At 44.5% G+C, this 17,608-nt stretch overlaps 2 protein-coding genes across 3 annotated transcripts in view; one reads left to right on the forward strand and one right to left on the reverse strand.

The window, feature by feature from the left end:
• Nucleotides 1-288: 288 nt before the first annotated feature.
• EXTL2 (exostosin like glycosyltransferase 2) lies at nucleotides 289-5,004 on the reverse strand. The gene is made up of 3 exons (XM_065409868.1): nucleotides 4,581-5,004; nucleotides 1,659-1,729; nucleotides 289-780 (listed from the first exon to the last, which is right to left on the reverse strand). Exons 1-3 carry the CDS (start codon nucleotides 4,972-4,974, stop codon nucleotides 289-291), a joined length of 957 nt encoding a protein of 318 aa, XP_065265940.1. The 5' UTR covers nucleotides 4,975-5,004.
• A 6,359-nt stretch (nucleotides 5,005-11,363) lies between these two features.
• The window catches only part of SLC30A7 (solute carrier family 30 member 7), a 56,068-nt gene continuing 49,823 nt past the window's right edge, over nucleotides 11,364-17,608 (forward strand). For both annotated transcript variants that reach the window (XM_065409152.1, XM_065409153.1), the window contains exons 1-2: nucleotides 11,364-11,548; nucleotides 11,857-11,958. In XM_065409152.1, the coding sequence (XP_065265224.1) occupies nucleotides 11,469-11,548; nucleotides 11,857-11,958 (182 nt within the window). In that variant the 5' untranslated portion in view covers nucleotides 11,364-11,468. The remainder of the gene's footprint in view (nucleotides 11,549-11,856; nucleotides 11,959-17,608) is intronic.

Here is a 17,608-nt window from a genome sequence, read left to right on the forward strand (position 1 = left end):
ACATGCTTTTGAAGGTCTGGCCCTGTAATTTTGACAATAACAGCTTCTCAGGTATTAAGAGATGAAGGTGATTTTATGATAAGTGAACATTACACACACACTGTTCTTTAAACTTTCTCAATAACTTACACTGGGGAAAGAAAATACTGTGGGCAAAATTCAGAGGCTATGTGTAAAGGAGGACAAGCTGGAGTAATGCATGCCTTCTTCTGGTCCCTCAGCATTTAACTTACACTGACTTGAATTTACTGTTTGATGTGTAACTTATACCCCTTATATTATACATTCTTACATTTTATTCTTGTGATTGGCATAATTAGGGAACCCAAACTGAGAAATCATAATGTTAGAATATTTTAATGGCATACTGTTATAAATATTAACCAATTTATTTAGACAGTAAGATCTTTGTAGCAAGTGCTCTGCTCGGTGCCACATTCCGGAATAACCACTGTTAGTCTCTTTTTCTAAATTCCTTATGTCAACAGGTTTCACGAACACTCCTGAAGGCTTTCCAGTATGCTTTGCCACTAGAAAATTCATGACAATATCATCACAGTTTTGAGTTTCATCTATCAAAGTGTGAACAGCATCAGGCTGCTTTTGAAAGAGTTCTAGGTATCCACTGTGAAAGAATGCTGCTCCTATGAGAACCATGGAGTACTGGTCCCCATTTCCAAATCCAGGTGTCTGCAATTCAAAGCTGCCATAACTGTATATACCTGAAGAAGTGGAAACATGCTTTCTAGGAACAAATCCCACTATCTGATCTGGAAATTGCTGTAAGAAAATCAAAAGATAGCAAAATTAAAGCTCCGCTCTACAATCAAAATGTTAATCAATACACCAGTACAAAACCTCTTAATATAAGAATCCCTTATGAGGCTATTATTGATAGAGGTGCAAATTAATTGCTATGAAAGATGCAGATAATATAAAATACACCTCTACCCCGATATAATGCGACCCGATATAACACGAATTTGGATATAACGCGGTAAAGCAGTGCTCCGGGGGGGGGCTATGCACTCCGGCGGATCAAAGCAAGTTCGATATAACGCGGCTTCACCTATAACGCGGTAAGATTTTTTGGCTCCCGAGGACAGCGTTATATCGGGGTAGAGGTGTAATCAGCTCTGTGGTCCGCTGGCCTGCACCACATGGAGATTGTTGCAAGTTAATACAAAATGACCAGCAGAAACTGATACACTGCTTCACTCCACATCATACAGTGCCAAGTAGAATCTGGCCAAAGTTAATTTGCATTCATGCATTTGGGATCAAAAATAAGCCTACAGATAATCTCTACACAGTAAAGAGAAATATTACTATTGATTTCTGGTGCACAGCTTCCAGATCAAATTAAATTTTCTCTGCTGCATTTAACCAATTAGATTTTCTGATATCTGTGACTTGGTAATTTGCTTTTTAAGCAGAGGAATAGTAAAAACATTGCTTATACCTGCAGTCTGTAATTTTGTATCATTAAAATATTATTCTTCAGCGTCTTGCCTTTTAGAATTTAGCTGATCATCTATATGACAGATGATAACAGCATGTCCTAGAAATAGCAACAATGAACTGATTTAATCTTTCCATTTAGTAAAATTGATATAAACTCCATTATAAATATGCAGGATGCAATATATAAACATTACCTGCCAAACAGAGAAGGCAAAAGCAAGGTCATAGGCACTAATCAGTGTGTCATCATCCATCATTAAAACAGCTGAAGAGAGGAAAAAGAAATTTTAATTTTTTAATGCAGGTAAAGAAAAATTTAAAATCATTAAGTGATAAATACAGGCAGTCCTCAACTTTATGATCTTCGACTTACGACAAATGGCACATACGACGCTTCTAGATTGACACCCTGATTCGACTTGCGACCATTGGTTTTGACTTTACGACCCTCGGTCCGCAATGGAGTGGATTGCAGTTCCGAGTTACACTGTTTTGACTTACGACGCAATTTTCAAGAACCAATTGTGTCGTAAGTCCGAGGACTGCCTGTATGTGAGAATTTACCTGTGCTATATGCAATGACAAGCTAGCCAGACATCTCCTATGAACATTGGGATGAGCTGCATAGCTAAATCATCATGCACTAGGCTGAAAACGTATACTTAGATATTAAGGTTACAGGGAAAAGGATGTTTAACTTTGCAATTCTAACAGATGTTTAATTGACCTGAAGCACACATAATTTTTAGCACATTATTGCTATCATCAATCACAAACTATCACTGTAGCATTAAAAGTTGTGTAGCATAGCTGAACAGCTGTGCAGTGGAAAATCTGGGGGGCGGGGTGGGAGCGGGAAGAGGGGTTGGCAAAGGAATACAACAGACTTTACTAATTGCAGGTCAGGTTGCAGTCCTAATAGCTTTTTAATACTGTGTAAAGGACAACTATAAAAATCAAGGGAAAAAAATCAGATCCCATATAATCCATCATACTGGACAATATGATCTTCCACATAATAATTATTTCTTAACATCAAGGAAACACCAAGACATAAGTATTTCCACACCACTTCTCTGGGACCTAGACAGGCAAAAGTAGCATATTATATAGGCAAAAATTCCCTCTTATTAACTGCAGGATAAGGCCTGTTGCTTCCGATCTCTGGTAATCTTGGGCAGGGTGGTGGGGGGGGGAGGGGGGAGGGTTCACCTTCCTCTGCAGCATGGGATGCAGTCAACTGCAGGGATTAACTGGGTATATCTCACTTAATCTGTTCCCTGACATTGCAGAAGTCTTAGGCATTCATGCACCTCTGTCGCTCTTGTTATCTCCCTGTCACATGTAATAGTCTAGTTTCATGTGTAATACTATGGTCGAATTTCAGTTGTTGGGTTTGGTATGTGAGTGCTGGGTGGAGTCGATGGGTAGCCTATATACAGGGAATCAGACTAGATGATTTTGTGGTCCCTTCTAGCCTTGTATGAGATCCTAGAACCTGAAAACATGCTGCATGTAGAAGTGAAAGCAGGATGCAAGTAGGTCAGTTCCTCAGGGAGGAAACATAGTAGTGTGCTGAGCCCTTTAAGGCAATGGTATGGCTCAGTGGAACCCTGATTAAGCAGCAGGGCATTCTGGGGGCTGTAGTGATCAGAGGCTTTCTGGGAATTTTAGGTTGAGTAGCAATGTATGCTAGCATAGGGGGTAGTGAAATAAAAGAGTTTCCTTTATACAAACAAGAAAGAGACCACAAAAGAGGTGGGACTTATGCATCTTTTTACTTGAAGGAAACAGGACTTGTTGTTGGGTCTCTCCTGCAAAAAGTTGAGGAAGAGGCCTGGATGAAAAGCCAAAGGGCAGGGAAAAATACCTGGAGAAGAAGCAGTGATTTGGGCTAAAGAATCAGACTGGGCTAAGGAGGGAATATAGAGAGCAGCATATGCTTTTGGATTTCCACCAAAGGGCTGTAGAACAGAGATGGGCAAACTACGGCCCACGGGCCACATCTGGCCCGCAGGACCCTCCTGCCAGGCCCCCAAGCTCCTGGCCCAGGAGGCTAGCCCCCGGCCCCTCCCCTGCTGTCTCCCCTCCTGCGCAGCCTCAGCTCACTGCGCCACCAGCACAATGCTCTGGGCGACGGGGGCTGTGAGCTCTTGCCTTGCCGCGCAGCTGTAGAGCCGCGGCCTGACCCGGTACTCTGTGCTGCGCGGTGGTGTGGCTGGCTCCAGCTGGGCAGCATGGCTGCCTGTCCTGGTGCTCTGGGCACCGCGGCTTTGTGCCGACAGCCACCGGTGCTCCAGGCAGCGTGGTAAGGGGACAGGGAGCGGGGGGGTTGGATAGAGGGCAGGGGAGTTTGGGGGGTGGTCAGAGGGCAGGGAACAGGGGGGTTGAATAGGGGCAGGAGTCCCAGGGGGGCAGTCAGGAATGAGAGGAGTGGTTGGATAGGGGGCGGGGGGCAGTCAGGGAACAGGGAGGGGTGGATGGGGCAGGAGTCCCAGGGGGGCCATCAGGGGGCGAGAAGCAGGGAGGGTCGGGCCACGCCTGGCTGTTCGGGGAGGCACAGCATCCCCTAACCGGCCCTCCATACAATTTTGGAAACCCAATGTGGCCCTCAGGCCAAAAAGTTTGCCCGCCCCTGCTGTAGAAGAAGGCATGTGAACCCCTGTAATGATTTGGACTTTTTTTTAATGTTAGTTTTGTTGGATTAGGGAGGAATTTTGGATTTGGCTGGAAAGCTAATCTAGTCACCTTTGCCTGAAAGAGGAAACTGAGATAGCAGTCACATTTCCATGAGTACAGCAAGCGCCCTCCCCCCATTCTCTCCTCCACCCAGTGCTTCTAATACAGCCTCCGAGGGGCAGAGGGTGTCTAACATCCATGCTACAGGATCTCCATTTGTCCTGCTGCTTACATCTTCCCTGCTGCTGTTTTCTGCTAAGTGGAATTGCTCAACATCTGCTGGATTCAGAGGTTTCTGGATTCATTTGGTCAGTGGGATTTTTTCCATAATGATAAAATATGCAGTTGTTCTGAGTAATATATAAAATAAGTGTCCTGAAAAGTGGAAATAATATTGTTAGCAACAATGCTACGTATAAGAATGAGGCATTCATTACCTTTTGTTTCCAATTCAGGGAAGATCTGGAGTCTGTTCCTCATGCGATTCACGGTCTGCACTTTGAAGACAACAGGTACAGGATGGGGTCCCAGGGAATTCCACATTTCCTCTGGTGTCTTCTCCCCAACATTGTTCCACACAACAACCACTTTGTGTAGATGGGGGATGGCTTGATAATGATTTAAGAGCTTCAACAATAAGTCAGTTCTATTGTATGTCTGCATAACAAGAGTAAATGAATCCAAGGCGGATTGGCTCTGGGATTTTGGTTCCCTTCGCAAATTGGGCATTTTGTCATCTTTAATGTTAGGAAGCAAAGCCATTAAAGCACCTGCCACAAGGAGTAAGACAAAGATCACCACAGAAGAGAAGCGAAGTAGTCGGATTCCCATAACTCTTCCTGGTAGCTTACAGATGTGATGACATCTTTATTAACAAAAATTGAAATGGGAAGAGAAAATTCATCAATCGTCTCCCTACATATTTGTCAGTTCAATGTAAAATTAACATGGACCTCACTCTTTCTCATAGGGCAGGTACGCAGGGAGGATTCTTTGTTGATGTGTATCCTAGGTAAACATTTTAAATTGTTATGTACTTGGCTCTCTTTTATTCTCAAGACAGATATGAGTCAGATGCAACTTTCTAAGCTTGCTACTGATCAATAAAGATTATTAAAAAACAACTAGTGGGTGATATCATGCTGGGAGTGGCTTTTTGTTTTGCTTAAGCAGAAGCACCTCTCCCCCCATTGATTTCAGTGGGGAGTTCTGTTTAAAAATTGGTGGCATGTGATGATCCTTCATGTTTAAAACCCTAAAGAAAGTATTTAAAGTTTACAGGGATGTTACTTTCCTCTGGATACAATAAATGCAAGCACTTAATTAATTACATAATATATAGACCAGTTTAGAAAATATTAGCGTGAAACAATTTAATAAAGTCATACTTTTAGTTTTTAAAAAATGTACTTACCTCATTTTTGCCAAGTTGGACTGGGTTTATTTTGGTCTGTTTTAAAGGATGGTGCTGATTAGGTGAAATCAATTCTGTATGGATCTGTTGGAGGTGAAAGGAATTATGTAACTTTTGATCATGCATTTGCTCACCGACCACCCAAGATCCTGTCACAATCATATATGTTTGTGTATAAGGCAAGTGTTCATCTCAACAACCGATGAATGTACACATTCTTGGCAACTGTCCATCTTTTCCTGTTGTTCAGCTGAAGAGTTTTCATTGGATTTCATGACCACTATAAAAATGCATTGCTAAACCAGTATGTTAGAAAGAAAAAAGTTCTTACCTCAAGCATATTTAGCTGCTCATTGCAGTATTATTTATTTGTATTACAGTAACACTTACAGGCCACTTACAAACAACACAGGCCCCCGTTTTGCTAGGTAGTCTGGACGAGCTTACGATCTAAATAAACAAGATAGGGTGGAAAGAGAAACAGAGGCACAGAAAGATGACGTGACCTGCCCAAAATGAAACATCAGGTTGGTGACACAGAGCTATGAAAAGAACTCAGGTGTCCTCAATCTCAGTCCAATATGCCGTATCCACTAGACCACATTACAGTACATCGTAGGCTACCATAATCACAGCTGGTTCAGGTGATAGTCTCCCATACCTTTCATGTTCTCCATCTCCCACGTTTATTGGTTGATTTAGAGGTTAAAGGGGAAGCATGTATGGTGATCAGTTGGTTTTACGATTTTTCCCATCTCATCTGAAGGCAGGTTAGGTGGGGATGGCAATAAAAGTTCAGGGGCAAGAGGGTAGGTGGGATGGTAGCAAAAGTGGAAGATCAGAAAGGAAGGATGGTCTTGTAGTTAAGGTACTAGATTGCAGTCCAGGAGATCCAGGTTCAGTTCATAGTTTTGTCACAGATTTCCCATACGACATTGGACAGGTCACTTGTGCCAGTGAAGCAACTAGGGGTCTCCCTGCCTGCAGGCCATTGCAGGATTGGGGCCTTAATCTCTCTGTCTAGTGGCATCCTCATTTTATAGAAAGGGAAATACTTCCCCTCCCTCTCTCTATTTAAATTATTAAATTAAGTTATTTGGGGAAGGGTTATTTATACTCTGTGTTTGCACTGTGCCTAGCACAATAGGGCCACAATTTTTGTTGGCACCTCTAGCTAGCACTCTAACACAAATAGTTAATAATAAGGGTGAGCACTCTATGGGGATCTGTGAACTGCAGACATGGCATTTTCCATTGCTGCGAATCAGAGTGAGCATTTCCTACGTTTTGGATGGAAGACAATCATAGAAGTATAGGACGGGAAGGGACCTCAATAGGTCATCTAGAGTCCAGTCCCCTGCTGTCAAGGCAGGACTACGTAGAACGAGAACAATTTTTCACCCTCCTTCTTGTAACAACCTTTTGTGTACTTGAAAACTTATGTTCTCCCCCTCCCCCCATCTTCTTTTCTCCAGACTAAGAGGAAATTAGTGAGGGTTTTTTTTTGTTAAATCTGTCTGTGTGAGGAACATAGATACCTCCTTCTATGTTTGGACAACAGAAATATGGAAACTTGGAAGAGGAAGAGCTAGCATTAAGTTGTTGAACCTATGCTTCCATATCAACAAAATAACTTATTTTAGGTTATATAAACTTTACTGATAGAAATGCAGATTGGAAAGTCTGTATATTTACAGCACAGTCTAGTGATCTGAACATGTGTTAGGCAGTCAGGACCTCCTGAGTTTAGGTTCTGGTTCTGATTCTGTGTGGCCTTGAAGAAATCACTTACACCATTTTCAAAAGTGACCACTGAGTTTGGTTGCCTCAATTTGTGGGTGTCCAATTTGAGACACCATTGTGCCTAACTTTTGGAAGTGCAATTCCTATTTAAATCAATAGGAGCTGCAGCTTCTCAGAACTTGTCATCCCAGAGGTGTCTCAAGATGGTCTCCAGAAAACCGATACAGCTGCAATCAATATGAATTTTTAAAAATGTGGATCTTAAATTGTATCTCAGATTCCCTATTTTCAAAACAGGCATTGTGATACTTGCCAAGATTGTTGTGAAGATTAACTACTTAATATTTTAAAGCACATTGAAAATGCAAACATAAGTGCTATGTGCTATTTTAAAACTTTTGGGTTTCTGTACATTTGTGTTTACTTAATGACATACAATGGGCTGTAAATGCTAAATAAGGATATCACAGATGAATCTCGATTTAAGATATTAAATTAGAATTAGTATCATGGTGCTTTCATGTATGAATATGCTCAGGGGCGGCTCTAGGCACCAGCAAAGCAAGCACCTGCTTGGGGCAGCCCATTTGCAGGGGCGGCAGGAATCCAGCATGGGAGCTGAGAACCAAAAGGGGGCCCTGGGAGCTGTAGTTCCTTGGTTAGCTCCCTGCCTATAGAGCCAGCCCTGGAGCAGGGAAAGAACTACATTTCCCAGCATTCCCTTGGCCACTACCAACAGGAAAGAGGGGGAGGGAGTGAGGAAGCTGAGACCTCATGCTGCAGCCTACTTTGAATGGAGAGCTGCACTGTGAGTAGGGATTCCATGTTTTAATATTCAAAAATAGGACATTCCACGGGGAGAGAAGGTAGCCCCACCCTGCCCCCATCCAGCCCCTCCGACTGCCCCCCACAGAAACCCCAACCCATCCAACCCCCCTGCTCCCTGATCACCCCCTCCCAGGACCCCTGCCCCAACTGCCCCCCAGGACCCCACCCCCTATCTAAGCCCCACTGGTCCTTGTCCCCTGATTGCCCCCTCCTGGGACCCCACCCCCTATCTAAGCCTCCCTTCTCCTTGTCACCAACTGCCCCCTCCTGAGACCCCCCCAACTTCCCCCCTAGGACCCCACCCTCTACCTGTCCCCTGACAAACCCCTGGGACTCCCATGCCTATCCAACTGCTGCCTGTCCCCTGACTGCCCCCCCCGAACCCCTGACCCATCTAACCCCCCCTTCTCCCTGACCCTTGACTGCCCCCCCGGAACCCCCTACCCCTTCTCCAACCCCCCAGCCCCCTTACCGTGCCACTCAGACCAGCGTGTCTGGCTTCGCGCAGCGCCAGACACGCTGCTGCATACATGCTGCCGTGCTCCCCTGCGGAGCCACAGCCCCCCCCCGCAGCACCTGCCTTCTAGATTTGAACACCTCAAAATTCAGGAGTGCTCAAGCTCAGTTTGGGCGGCTGTTACTTCATTTCTCCCAAGTCAAATATACTGATCCACTGTAACTTGCTGTAGAAAAAGTAGGATAAAATTGAGCAAGAAATGCTTCCCAGTGGTTATTAGGACTGGAATTGCTATTTTCAACAGCCATTGCCTTTTGTTTGTTTGTTTGTTTGTTTGTTTAAAAGGAAGACAGTGATATTGCATTGGCAAATTCCTCATAGAAAGAAAGAGTGGAACAAAAGAATAATAAAGGCACCTCAACTTTTCCTCATTTATGTATGTCTTATAATATGCATCCAGATATTCTCCAATCACACAAGCTAAAAATTGTTCCACTTTACTGCAGTTCTGTAACCATATGGGAACCAATCCTGTCTGTGTTCTGTGCACACCCAAAATTCCTGCTGAATGACCCGCCCTGGGAGCGAGTTACCAGTGACCCAGGGCTGCGGCGGAAGGAGGGTGCAGGGCGGGGGGGGGAAGAGCCCAGGGCTGGGGTGGCAGGAGGTGTGTGTGTGGGGCAATGGTGGGGAGGTAGGGGGAGCCCAGGGCTGGGGCGGCAGGGGGGTGTGGTTGGGGGGGTGAGAGCCCAGAGCTGGGATGGCAGGGGGGTGCGGGTCGGGGGGGGGGGGAGCCCAGGGCAGGGAGTGCGGGTGGTGGGGGAAAGCCCAGGGTTGGGGCGGCAGGGGGGTGCGGCGACGAGCCCAGGGGTTGGACGGGGGGTAGCCAAAATTTTCTTTGCTTGGGGCAGCAAAAAACCTAGAGCCAGCCCTGAATTTGCTGAACAATGCAGCAAAGTAGGATATAAAATTCCAGTACAACGGTATTGGGCTTCTTCCCATATTCAAAGATTCAACATTCCTTTGTAAGGCATATTTACCTCTTTTAAACAGAAATAAAATACAAAACAAATACTGAGAAAGTCAAGATATGCAATTTTAACCCTCCTTTTAAGAAAGAATTCTTCTGAAGCTGCTGTCTCTCTGCCTACACAGTATCCCCCTACCCATTCTAATAATCAGCATTCATTTTATGAAAACAGTTCATTAAAAAAAAACCAAATAAATTAAATTATTCAAAGAACAGCCACTTCACATCGTTGTCCAAATTTAAAATACCTTCCATATTATTGCATTTTATTGTATCCTTACCTAGAATGCTGGAGACCGTGAGCCAGACAGCTTATTTGTCTAAGCCTTGATTTACATGAGGAAGAATGGAGATTTTTTTAACCGAGCATAAGAAGTCTGCACATTTTTTGTAAACTCAGTTAGCTTGCACTGGTTGTATTTTTATGTCAACAACATTGATAGAAAAACCCTCCTCTCCTCATCCCAACATGAGAGATTCAGCAGAAGGGCTGGAACAAGCCCGTACTACCTTCCCTTTCTGTGGCATAGTACTTCCTGCTGGATGAAAACACTCCTCCTCCCAGCAGGCTCGAATTTGTAGTTCATGCTTTATCCCGACCATAACAGTTTGTCTCAACTCTTCTTTCAATCAAGCTTTGATTCTTACAGAGAGTCAGATATTTTTTGCATGTGTTTGTTTTCAGTGTCACAGATGGTACCCATCTGTTTTATGGGAAGAGAAGTTCACCTTGAAATATACCTGAGAATGTATAAAACTAAATTTCCCTTATTTCTCTTACAGTCTCTATTATTAAATCTCTTCCTCATTCCCGTTCAAATACAAATATTTCTCTATAGATTGCGGGTCACACAGAAAAGCAAGATATTATAATTATGTGAAGTTCATTTAGATAGAAAATAAAAGGGGAAATCTACATATCTAACCTATTCACGCCTTCGCTGATACAAATACTATTTTACCGTGTAGGATATTATAGTACAGTGAGGATTTTGCAGCCACCTTCGGTAGTTTTTATTTAGTAACAACATAATCTTTCAAGAAGGTGTTAGGATTTGACTGCCTCGGAGAACGCTGTATAAAATGCATGGAAATCAAATAGCTAAAGAAATTGCTGTATAGAATGCGTCCCTGGACTGGTGTGTGTGTTGGCGGAGGGAGGATCCATACAGCTTCTCTCGCCTATCAAAAGATGAAAGTGATCTGCAAGCAAATTATTGATTTTCCTGAACTGCGCTTTCAAGCTGTGGTGTCTAGGGGGCTGGGTCAAGCAGTGAAGCTATGCAGTAAAAAGAGGATTATTTTGATTTAGAAAGGAGGTACTTATGGGCGCACCACAGAGGATTCTGGGTGGTGAGAGAGGGCAGACTTAAGGAAAGGTCATTTTTTGAACATCCAGGAAAGGATTCGGGACGGAGAAGTGTAGCTGTAAACGGCTGCAGCAAGGAGGAACGATCACAGGCATGTCTCCTCCGCAAGTTCTGGCTAAAGGAGCTCAGCTGCGGGCCACAGCACCCCCACAAACAGCCCAGCCTACCCGGACCCGCCGGGAAGTAAGCGGGAAGAGAACACGCCGGCAGGCTCAGACACCAGCTTCCCCTCACACATCCCCGCCCCTTCCGGATAGAGTCTGGGGCCATTGTCCTGCCAATCGCCCGCCTCTCCTGGTCTAGCTCCGCCCCCAAACATGGAACTGGGTTTCTGGTCACGCCCACTCTCCCTCGTGGCGTCTGCGCAGGCGCAGAGCAGGTGCCGGAAGTGTCGGAAGCAGATCCCGGCGCGGCGAAGGGGCGCTGCAGCCGCGCCGCTCCCAGCCTGCCCCGCTCCTTTCCGGGGTCGCCTGCGCCCGGAAGATGTTGCCTTTGTCCATCAAGGACGATGAGTACAAACCGCCCAAGTTCAACCTGGTCAGCAAGGTCTCGGGCTGGTTCAGGTGAGCGGCGGGGGCCGGGCCTGGGGGGGGTCTCCCGGGGCGCGCTCCCCGGGGCTGGGTGGGGGGCAGTGGCCGGGGTGGAGACGGCAGCCCCAGGCCTCAGCGGGGGCTCTGTGCCTGGGAGCCGGGGAGCGACGCCCTAGGGACCCCGCCACCTGCGGAGGGAAGGGCGGGGGCGGGGGCGGCGGCTCCGCGCTGGGCTGCCCCCCGGGGTCACGCTGTCAGCTGCCGGGCCCTGGCCGTGCCCCGCGCCGCAGTTGCCCTCCCCGGGGCCGCGGCAGCGAGTGACCGCTGTGCCCTGTATCTAGGTCCATCCTGTCCGACAAGACCTCGCGGAACCTGTTCTTCTTCCTCTGCCTCAACCTCTCCTTCGCCTTCGTGGAGCTGCTCTACGGCATCTGGAGTAACAGGTACCGGCGCGGGGGGGCGGCTCCCGCAGCAGCCAGTGCCACGTCTACTGAGCCGCTGGGGCCGCAGGCTTGGAGTGCGAGCACCGGCAGGCAGGGTTTACGGGCGGGGGTGTCCCTGAAGTGGGGGAGGTTGAGTCGGGGGAGGTCAGGGGCTCTGACCTCCCCCCACCCCACGCAAGCTTCCATCAGTTTCAGGGCCATGCTTGTCTCTCAAGCTCCCAGGAGGCAATGGCTCTGGGTCTCCGATTGATAACCAGGCTTGAGTGAGGCTTTTGAATTATTGAAGAAAGATTCCCACAGCATTGGCTTTGTGATGGAGGGGCTGTGACGGCCCCTTCCCTGACATTGCACCCTGCTAGTCTGAGCTCTTGTCTACATCTGGGAGTTAACTCGGATTAAGGAAGGGTGTGACTTGAAAGGTGTATAATGGCCATGCTTAAGCAGACCCCAGAAATTAGGTATAAAAATTACATAGCCAGTGCTGGTCTCCTGGGTCCATTTTTCAGGTATTATCCTGCATATTGCTGAAGAGGGCTTCTGACCCCATCTCCTCTGCTGTGTCTGCTGCGTTCAGGGCAGAGGAGTAGTGGTGGCTTTGGGGTGCACTACACCATTTGGGGATTGCTGCAGTTGCCCTCCCCCCTCCTCCACTTACCACATGGATCCTTTATCTTGAAAGGTGGAAGTGTTGATAAACTGATAGCCAAGAGGCAGAAGCAACACTGCATAGAGTGCCCTTATCTTTGTATCCGTAAGTGGAGTTGAAACATCCTGGAATAGGTAAACAATACGCATCATTAACTCATAGACTCATAAAGCTAGACAAGACACAGACAGGACAAAAGCTTAAGAATCAAAATGAAATACTTTAATAGTAAAAATTGAAATAAAAAAAGTGAAGTGACTTTGGTGCTGGTTTAAGGTGCTCACTTGACACCAGTGTAAATAGAAATAATCTATCCCCTTTAAAAGGAAGTGTACAAACAATGACAGATTTCTTTGCACCATGGATGTGCCTCTCTGTTGATAGAGGGACCGTCCTTAAGATGAGACATTTCAGTCTTTGTATTCATTCAGGTTTTGGATTCTACAGAGACTGGCCACAAAGGTGTCAGCTAGTGCCAATAGTGGGTCCCTGCTTTGTGAACTCAGATTTTGGTTTGATTTCACAAACCGTAAAAGGTCTATTAGACTAACAGTTTTCTATTGTGGGCCTTACTTGAAGCACTAACCTAGAGGTGAAAAGCTCTTTTTCCTGTTACCCTTTTATGATTGTTTTTAAATGTCTCTCTAAACATATGGTAAAATCCTTTGCTTTCATCAAGAGAGTTGCTGCTTCGCCATTGTTTGGATGGCACAGAACGGCAATTAATCGTTTAGATTTGCCTGACTTTGGCTTTGTAGTTACTTTGAGAATTGTGAATAGTTTGCTGTGGGCATAATTGGACTATTCTGGTGTGGAGGAAGGATTAATGTTGGAGATTTCTAAAACTGATCTTTTGAAGGCTGTATAACAGGGCCAGGTGATCAAAGGATTTCAAATCTGATACTTGATATTGTTGCCTTAGGTGTGTCCGAATATTCTGCTCACGTCTCTGTCCTAATGGGAGAAGCTAAGAGCAAAATCTCAGATGTTGGAAATGTTCACTAGAAAAGATGTGGTCAGAGAGGTTTTCATGCTCCACTATTTTTGTTCCCACACAAGTTTATCTGACCCATAAGTTTATCTGAATTTGTGTTTGATCTTTGTGAGTAAGCATACATTTAAGCCTTGTGTGTGGTATAAAATGAATCAAGATCAGGGAATTTGTGTTTTCAGGTGATAAAGGTTTGACAAGTCTGTTAATGATGTAGGTAGGCACTATGGGACTGATTACCATAGCCCATAATTTTCCTTTCCTTTGTGGGTTTATGTTGGAACCTTAACACTTATATTTTACATTTCTTACTGCCTCTCATTTACATCAGTTGAAGATGTAGACTTGCATTAAAGTTATTGTGCTATTATGTTCTTATAGTAGAGATTAGAATTTTCATTCCAATCATTCTTTTCAAATGTAAGTTTCATATGCAGTCTTAAAGTTAGATTCAGATAAATTTGCTTTAACTACATAGTTCTAATGCAGTTTCCATAACTTGTATTGCAGTTGTTTTAAGTTTATGACACGAAACTGTGGAATAACATGAGTGTGGTAGAAAGGGAAGGAAACCTGTTTGTGCGCAACACGTTTTGTGAAGCTATATCTTGTACAAAAATTGCTTTGTGTATTGCATCAGAGTAAACTTGTCAAAGCAAAAAGGCTGGTAGTATTGCTTAGTGGACCCCTAAAATTTTTTGAATGGAGATGCAGATCCCTTTAGACATAGTTTGCAGACTCCCACGGGTCTGTGGACCACAGGTTGAGAGCCACTGGTGTAGCTGAAAACTATCCCCATATCTGAAACATCTTCAAGAAGTTTGTTCTTCTTGTTCTTTTATTGCTGCCCCTATAGTTGTCCCTTATTATGAATATTAGTGTCCCAGTCTGCTGCAAAATATTTTTGTTAGAGACTGATCTTGAGCGCTGTGGGTAAGTGTGATGTGACGTGATTGTTTTAATGATATTTTGGGGGAATTGTCACCACTGCAATCCTATAATGTCCTAGTAGGCTCAAGACAATGTCTCATGTGTATTGGACCTTATGGTGTGTAAAGTCTTTTTTTTTTTTTTTTTTTTAAGAAGGAAAGAAGATTTCAGATCTTTTTAAACACAAGACTACAGTTGTATTTGAACTGTTTTATCATTGTAGAATTAAGCTCAGAAAGGCTGGCATCTATCGGAGGCTTTTCTATAGCACCTAGTATACTATCTAAGGCCCTGACTACAGTATGGGCACTACAGGGGCACAGCTATGGCGCTGTAGCTATGCTGCTCTAGCACTGTAGTGTAGATGTTTCCTACAGTGATGGAAGAGGTTTTTCCAATGCTGTAGGTATTGCACTTTCTTCCGCAGCAGTAGTTAGGTCGCTGGAAGAATCTGACCTAGGTGCATCTGCACTGGGGGTTAGGTCAGCGCTATAAATTGTATTTTTCACACCACTAAGCACCAAAGCTCTGCTGTCCTAACTTTTAAGTGTAGACTAGGTCTGAGTGTATATTGTAAACAGATATGTGATTGTATTGTATGTCTTATTCTGCAATCCCTTGCTGTTTGCGAAAGGAACATATTTTATCCTATCCTATTTAGGAAGCTGCTTCTGCATAAGCACACTCGATGGCCAAAGATGTTCACCTCTTTACTTAGAGCTTGTGTATACAGGAAGTTATTCTGGAAGGTGCTCTTATTTCAGAATTAGAATAATTCCCCACAGGGAATTAATTAGGAATAGCTATTCTTAAATTTGAACCCTACCTTAATCTAAATGATCTTTCCTGCGGGGGGAGAGCCTTATTTGAGTGTAAAGTCCCTGATATTTGGAGACTGCATGCAGCAGATATACCTATGTCATAACAAGTATTGCCTCAGGATTCCAGGACATTGCACTCCAGCTTCATTTGATATGCTAACTTTTTCCCAACAACTATGAGGAAGGTAGAAGCCTTTGTTTTCCTTTCCATTCTAGGCATCTTGGAACAGTCCTCCTTAGATACCTAGTTAGAGAAAAATGTTCAGTTCAGATGTAAATTTTTTTAGAAATAACCTTGTTTGAAGGATTAGCTTTCAAAGAAGGATGACTCTTCAGTAAAGTAATCCTAATACCACCCTTCCTGTGATCTTCCTCCTAACTAAGGTAGTTGAACCTGCGTGCGATAAGTCTTATGGCTATAGTGGAATGGCTTTTCCAGTTTTTAATTGGGGTAAGAGGAATGAGAACTGATAATTTTTAGGACCAATAAAGACTTTTGGAACTGTAATCCTAATTCCCAGTACACTTGTGATTGATTTATAAAGTCTTTACTACTTATATTTCAGGGACTACAAAGTGACCTATCAGAACAACATTTGAAAATGTACTTCAATGTCATTTTAATCACTGGTAGCTAATTTTCAAGTGTATAAACCATTCACTCCTAATGACTATAACCTGTTTTGTTCTGAATTTTAAATTACAGACCAAGTGTTTTGGGGATTATTTTTAATTTAGATCAGAGGTTTTCGAACTTCATTGTACCACGACCCCCTTCTGACAACAAAAATTACTACATGACCCAAGGAGGGGGGACCGAAGCCTGAGCCTGACTGAGCCCCACCACCCAAGGTGGGGGAAGGGGGAAACCAACACCCAAGCCCCGCCACCAAGGGTGGCGGAGGCCAAAGCCCAAGGGCTTCAGCCCCACACTTGGGGCCTTTAACCTGAGTCCTGCCACCCAGTGCTGAAGCCCTTGGGCTTTGGCCCTGGGTGGTGGGGCTTCGGCCCTGGATCCCAGCAAGTCTAATGCCAGCCCTTATCAATTAAAACGGGGTCCCGACCCTCAGTTTGAGAACAGCTGATCTTTTATATTCTGTTTGGTATATATTAACCACATGATTAATTTATAAAATAGTTAATAATGTTATTCATTTAAATTTGGAACACTTTTTTTTCTAATTTCTTTTAACAATATTTCTGAAATTAATGTTGATGAAAGATGCTGAAGTAACAGGCTTGGAATAGGAACAACACAGATGGCAACAATTCAAATTTTCCCATACTGGCTTGGAAGGGTCACCTCAAAATGTGAGAATAGTCTGTTCATTGAATTCCTTTACTGAAACTGCCAACAGGCATGCTAGTTGTTGAGGTGGTCTTCTCTGATCTGGACATTTGTTTACTAATAACTGAGACAGTCAAACCCATATCGTGTAGACCAAGGGTCGGCAACCTTTGGCATGCGGCTCGCCGGGGTAAGCACCCTGGTGGGCCGGGCTGGTTTGTTTACCTGCTGCGTCCGCAGGTTCAGCCGATCGCGGCTCCCCGTCACAGGCCAATGGGGGCGGCGGGAAGCGGCGGCCAGCACATCCCTCGGCCTGCGCCGCTTCCCGCCGCCCCCATTGGCCTGGAGCGGCGAACCGGACGCGGCAGGTAAGCAAACCGGCCCAGCCCTGGTGAGCCGCGTGACAAAGGTTGCCGACCCTTGCTCTAGAAGAACATTCAAAATAGAGGAATAACAAGGCTTCTAATAACAAGTAGAGTTTAAACTAAAAAGTTTGCACAGGAATACACAGTTTGCAGAGGGTGGAAGTGTTAGCTGCGTGCCAAAGGTTGCCGATCCCTGATGTAGACCTTCAAAGAGCCAGAGATAGAAACAGCCTTTATTCATTTCTGATTTGGGTTGAGTTTGAACTGGTAACCAGTGATGAAAGGCTACGTATTTCATTATTAATCTTGTAAAAATTTACATCCTGCTTCCTTTAGTAGTATCTTCAGAAGTAAATATCTGCTAGATTTTTAAAAGTGGCTAAAATATTTCTTATGAAGATTAAAATGTTCATATAAATCAAGAATAGTCTTAATGCTCGTCACTACAGCTTTATCACACATTTAAAAAAAAAAATCTTATAATGAAGAAGACTACAGTAAGAGTAAGGGTATAACTTGAATCTTATGTACAATACAATTTCTGTAAATTTACAAGTGAGCATGTATGTGTGTCGTGACTGGATATCTGCGTCTGAATTTGTACTACTT

This window comes from Emys orbicularis, chromosome 8 (genome assembly GCF_028017835.1).
Source record: "Emys orbicularis isolate rEmyOrb1 chromosome 8, rEmyOrb1.hap1, whole genome shotgun sequence".
NCBI lineage: Eukaryota > Metazoa > Chordata > Testudines > Emydidae > Emys > Emys orbicularis.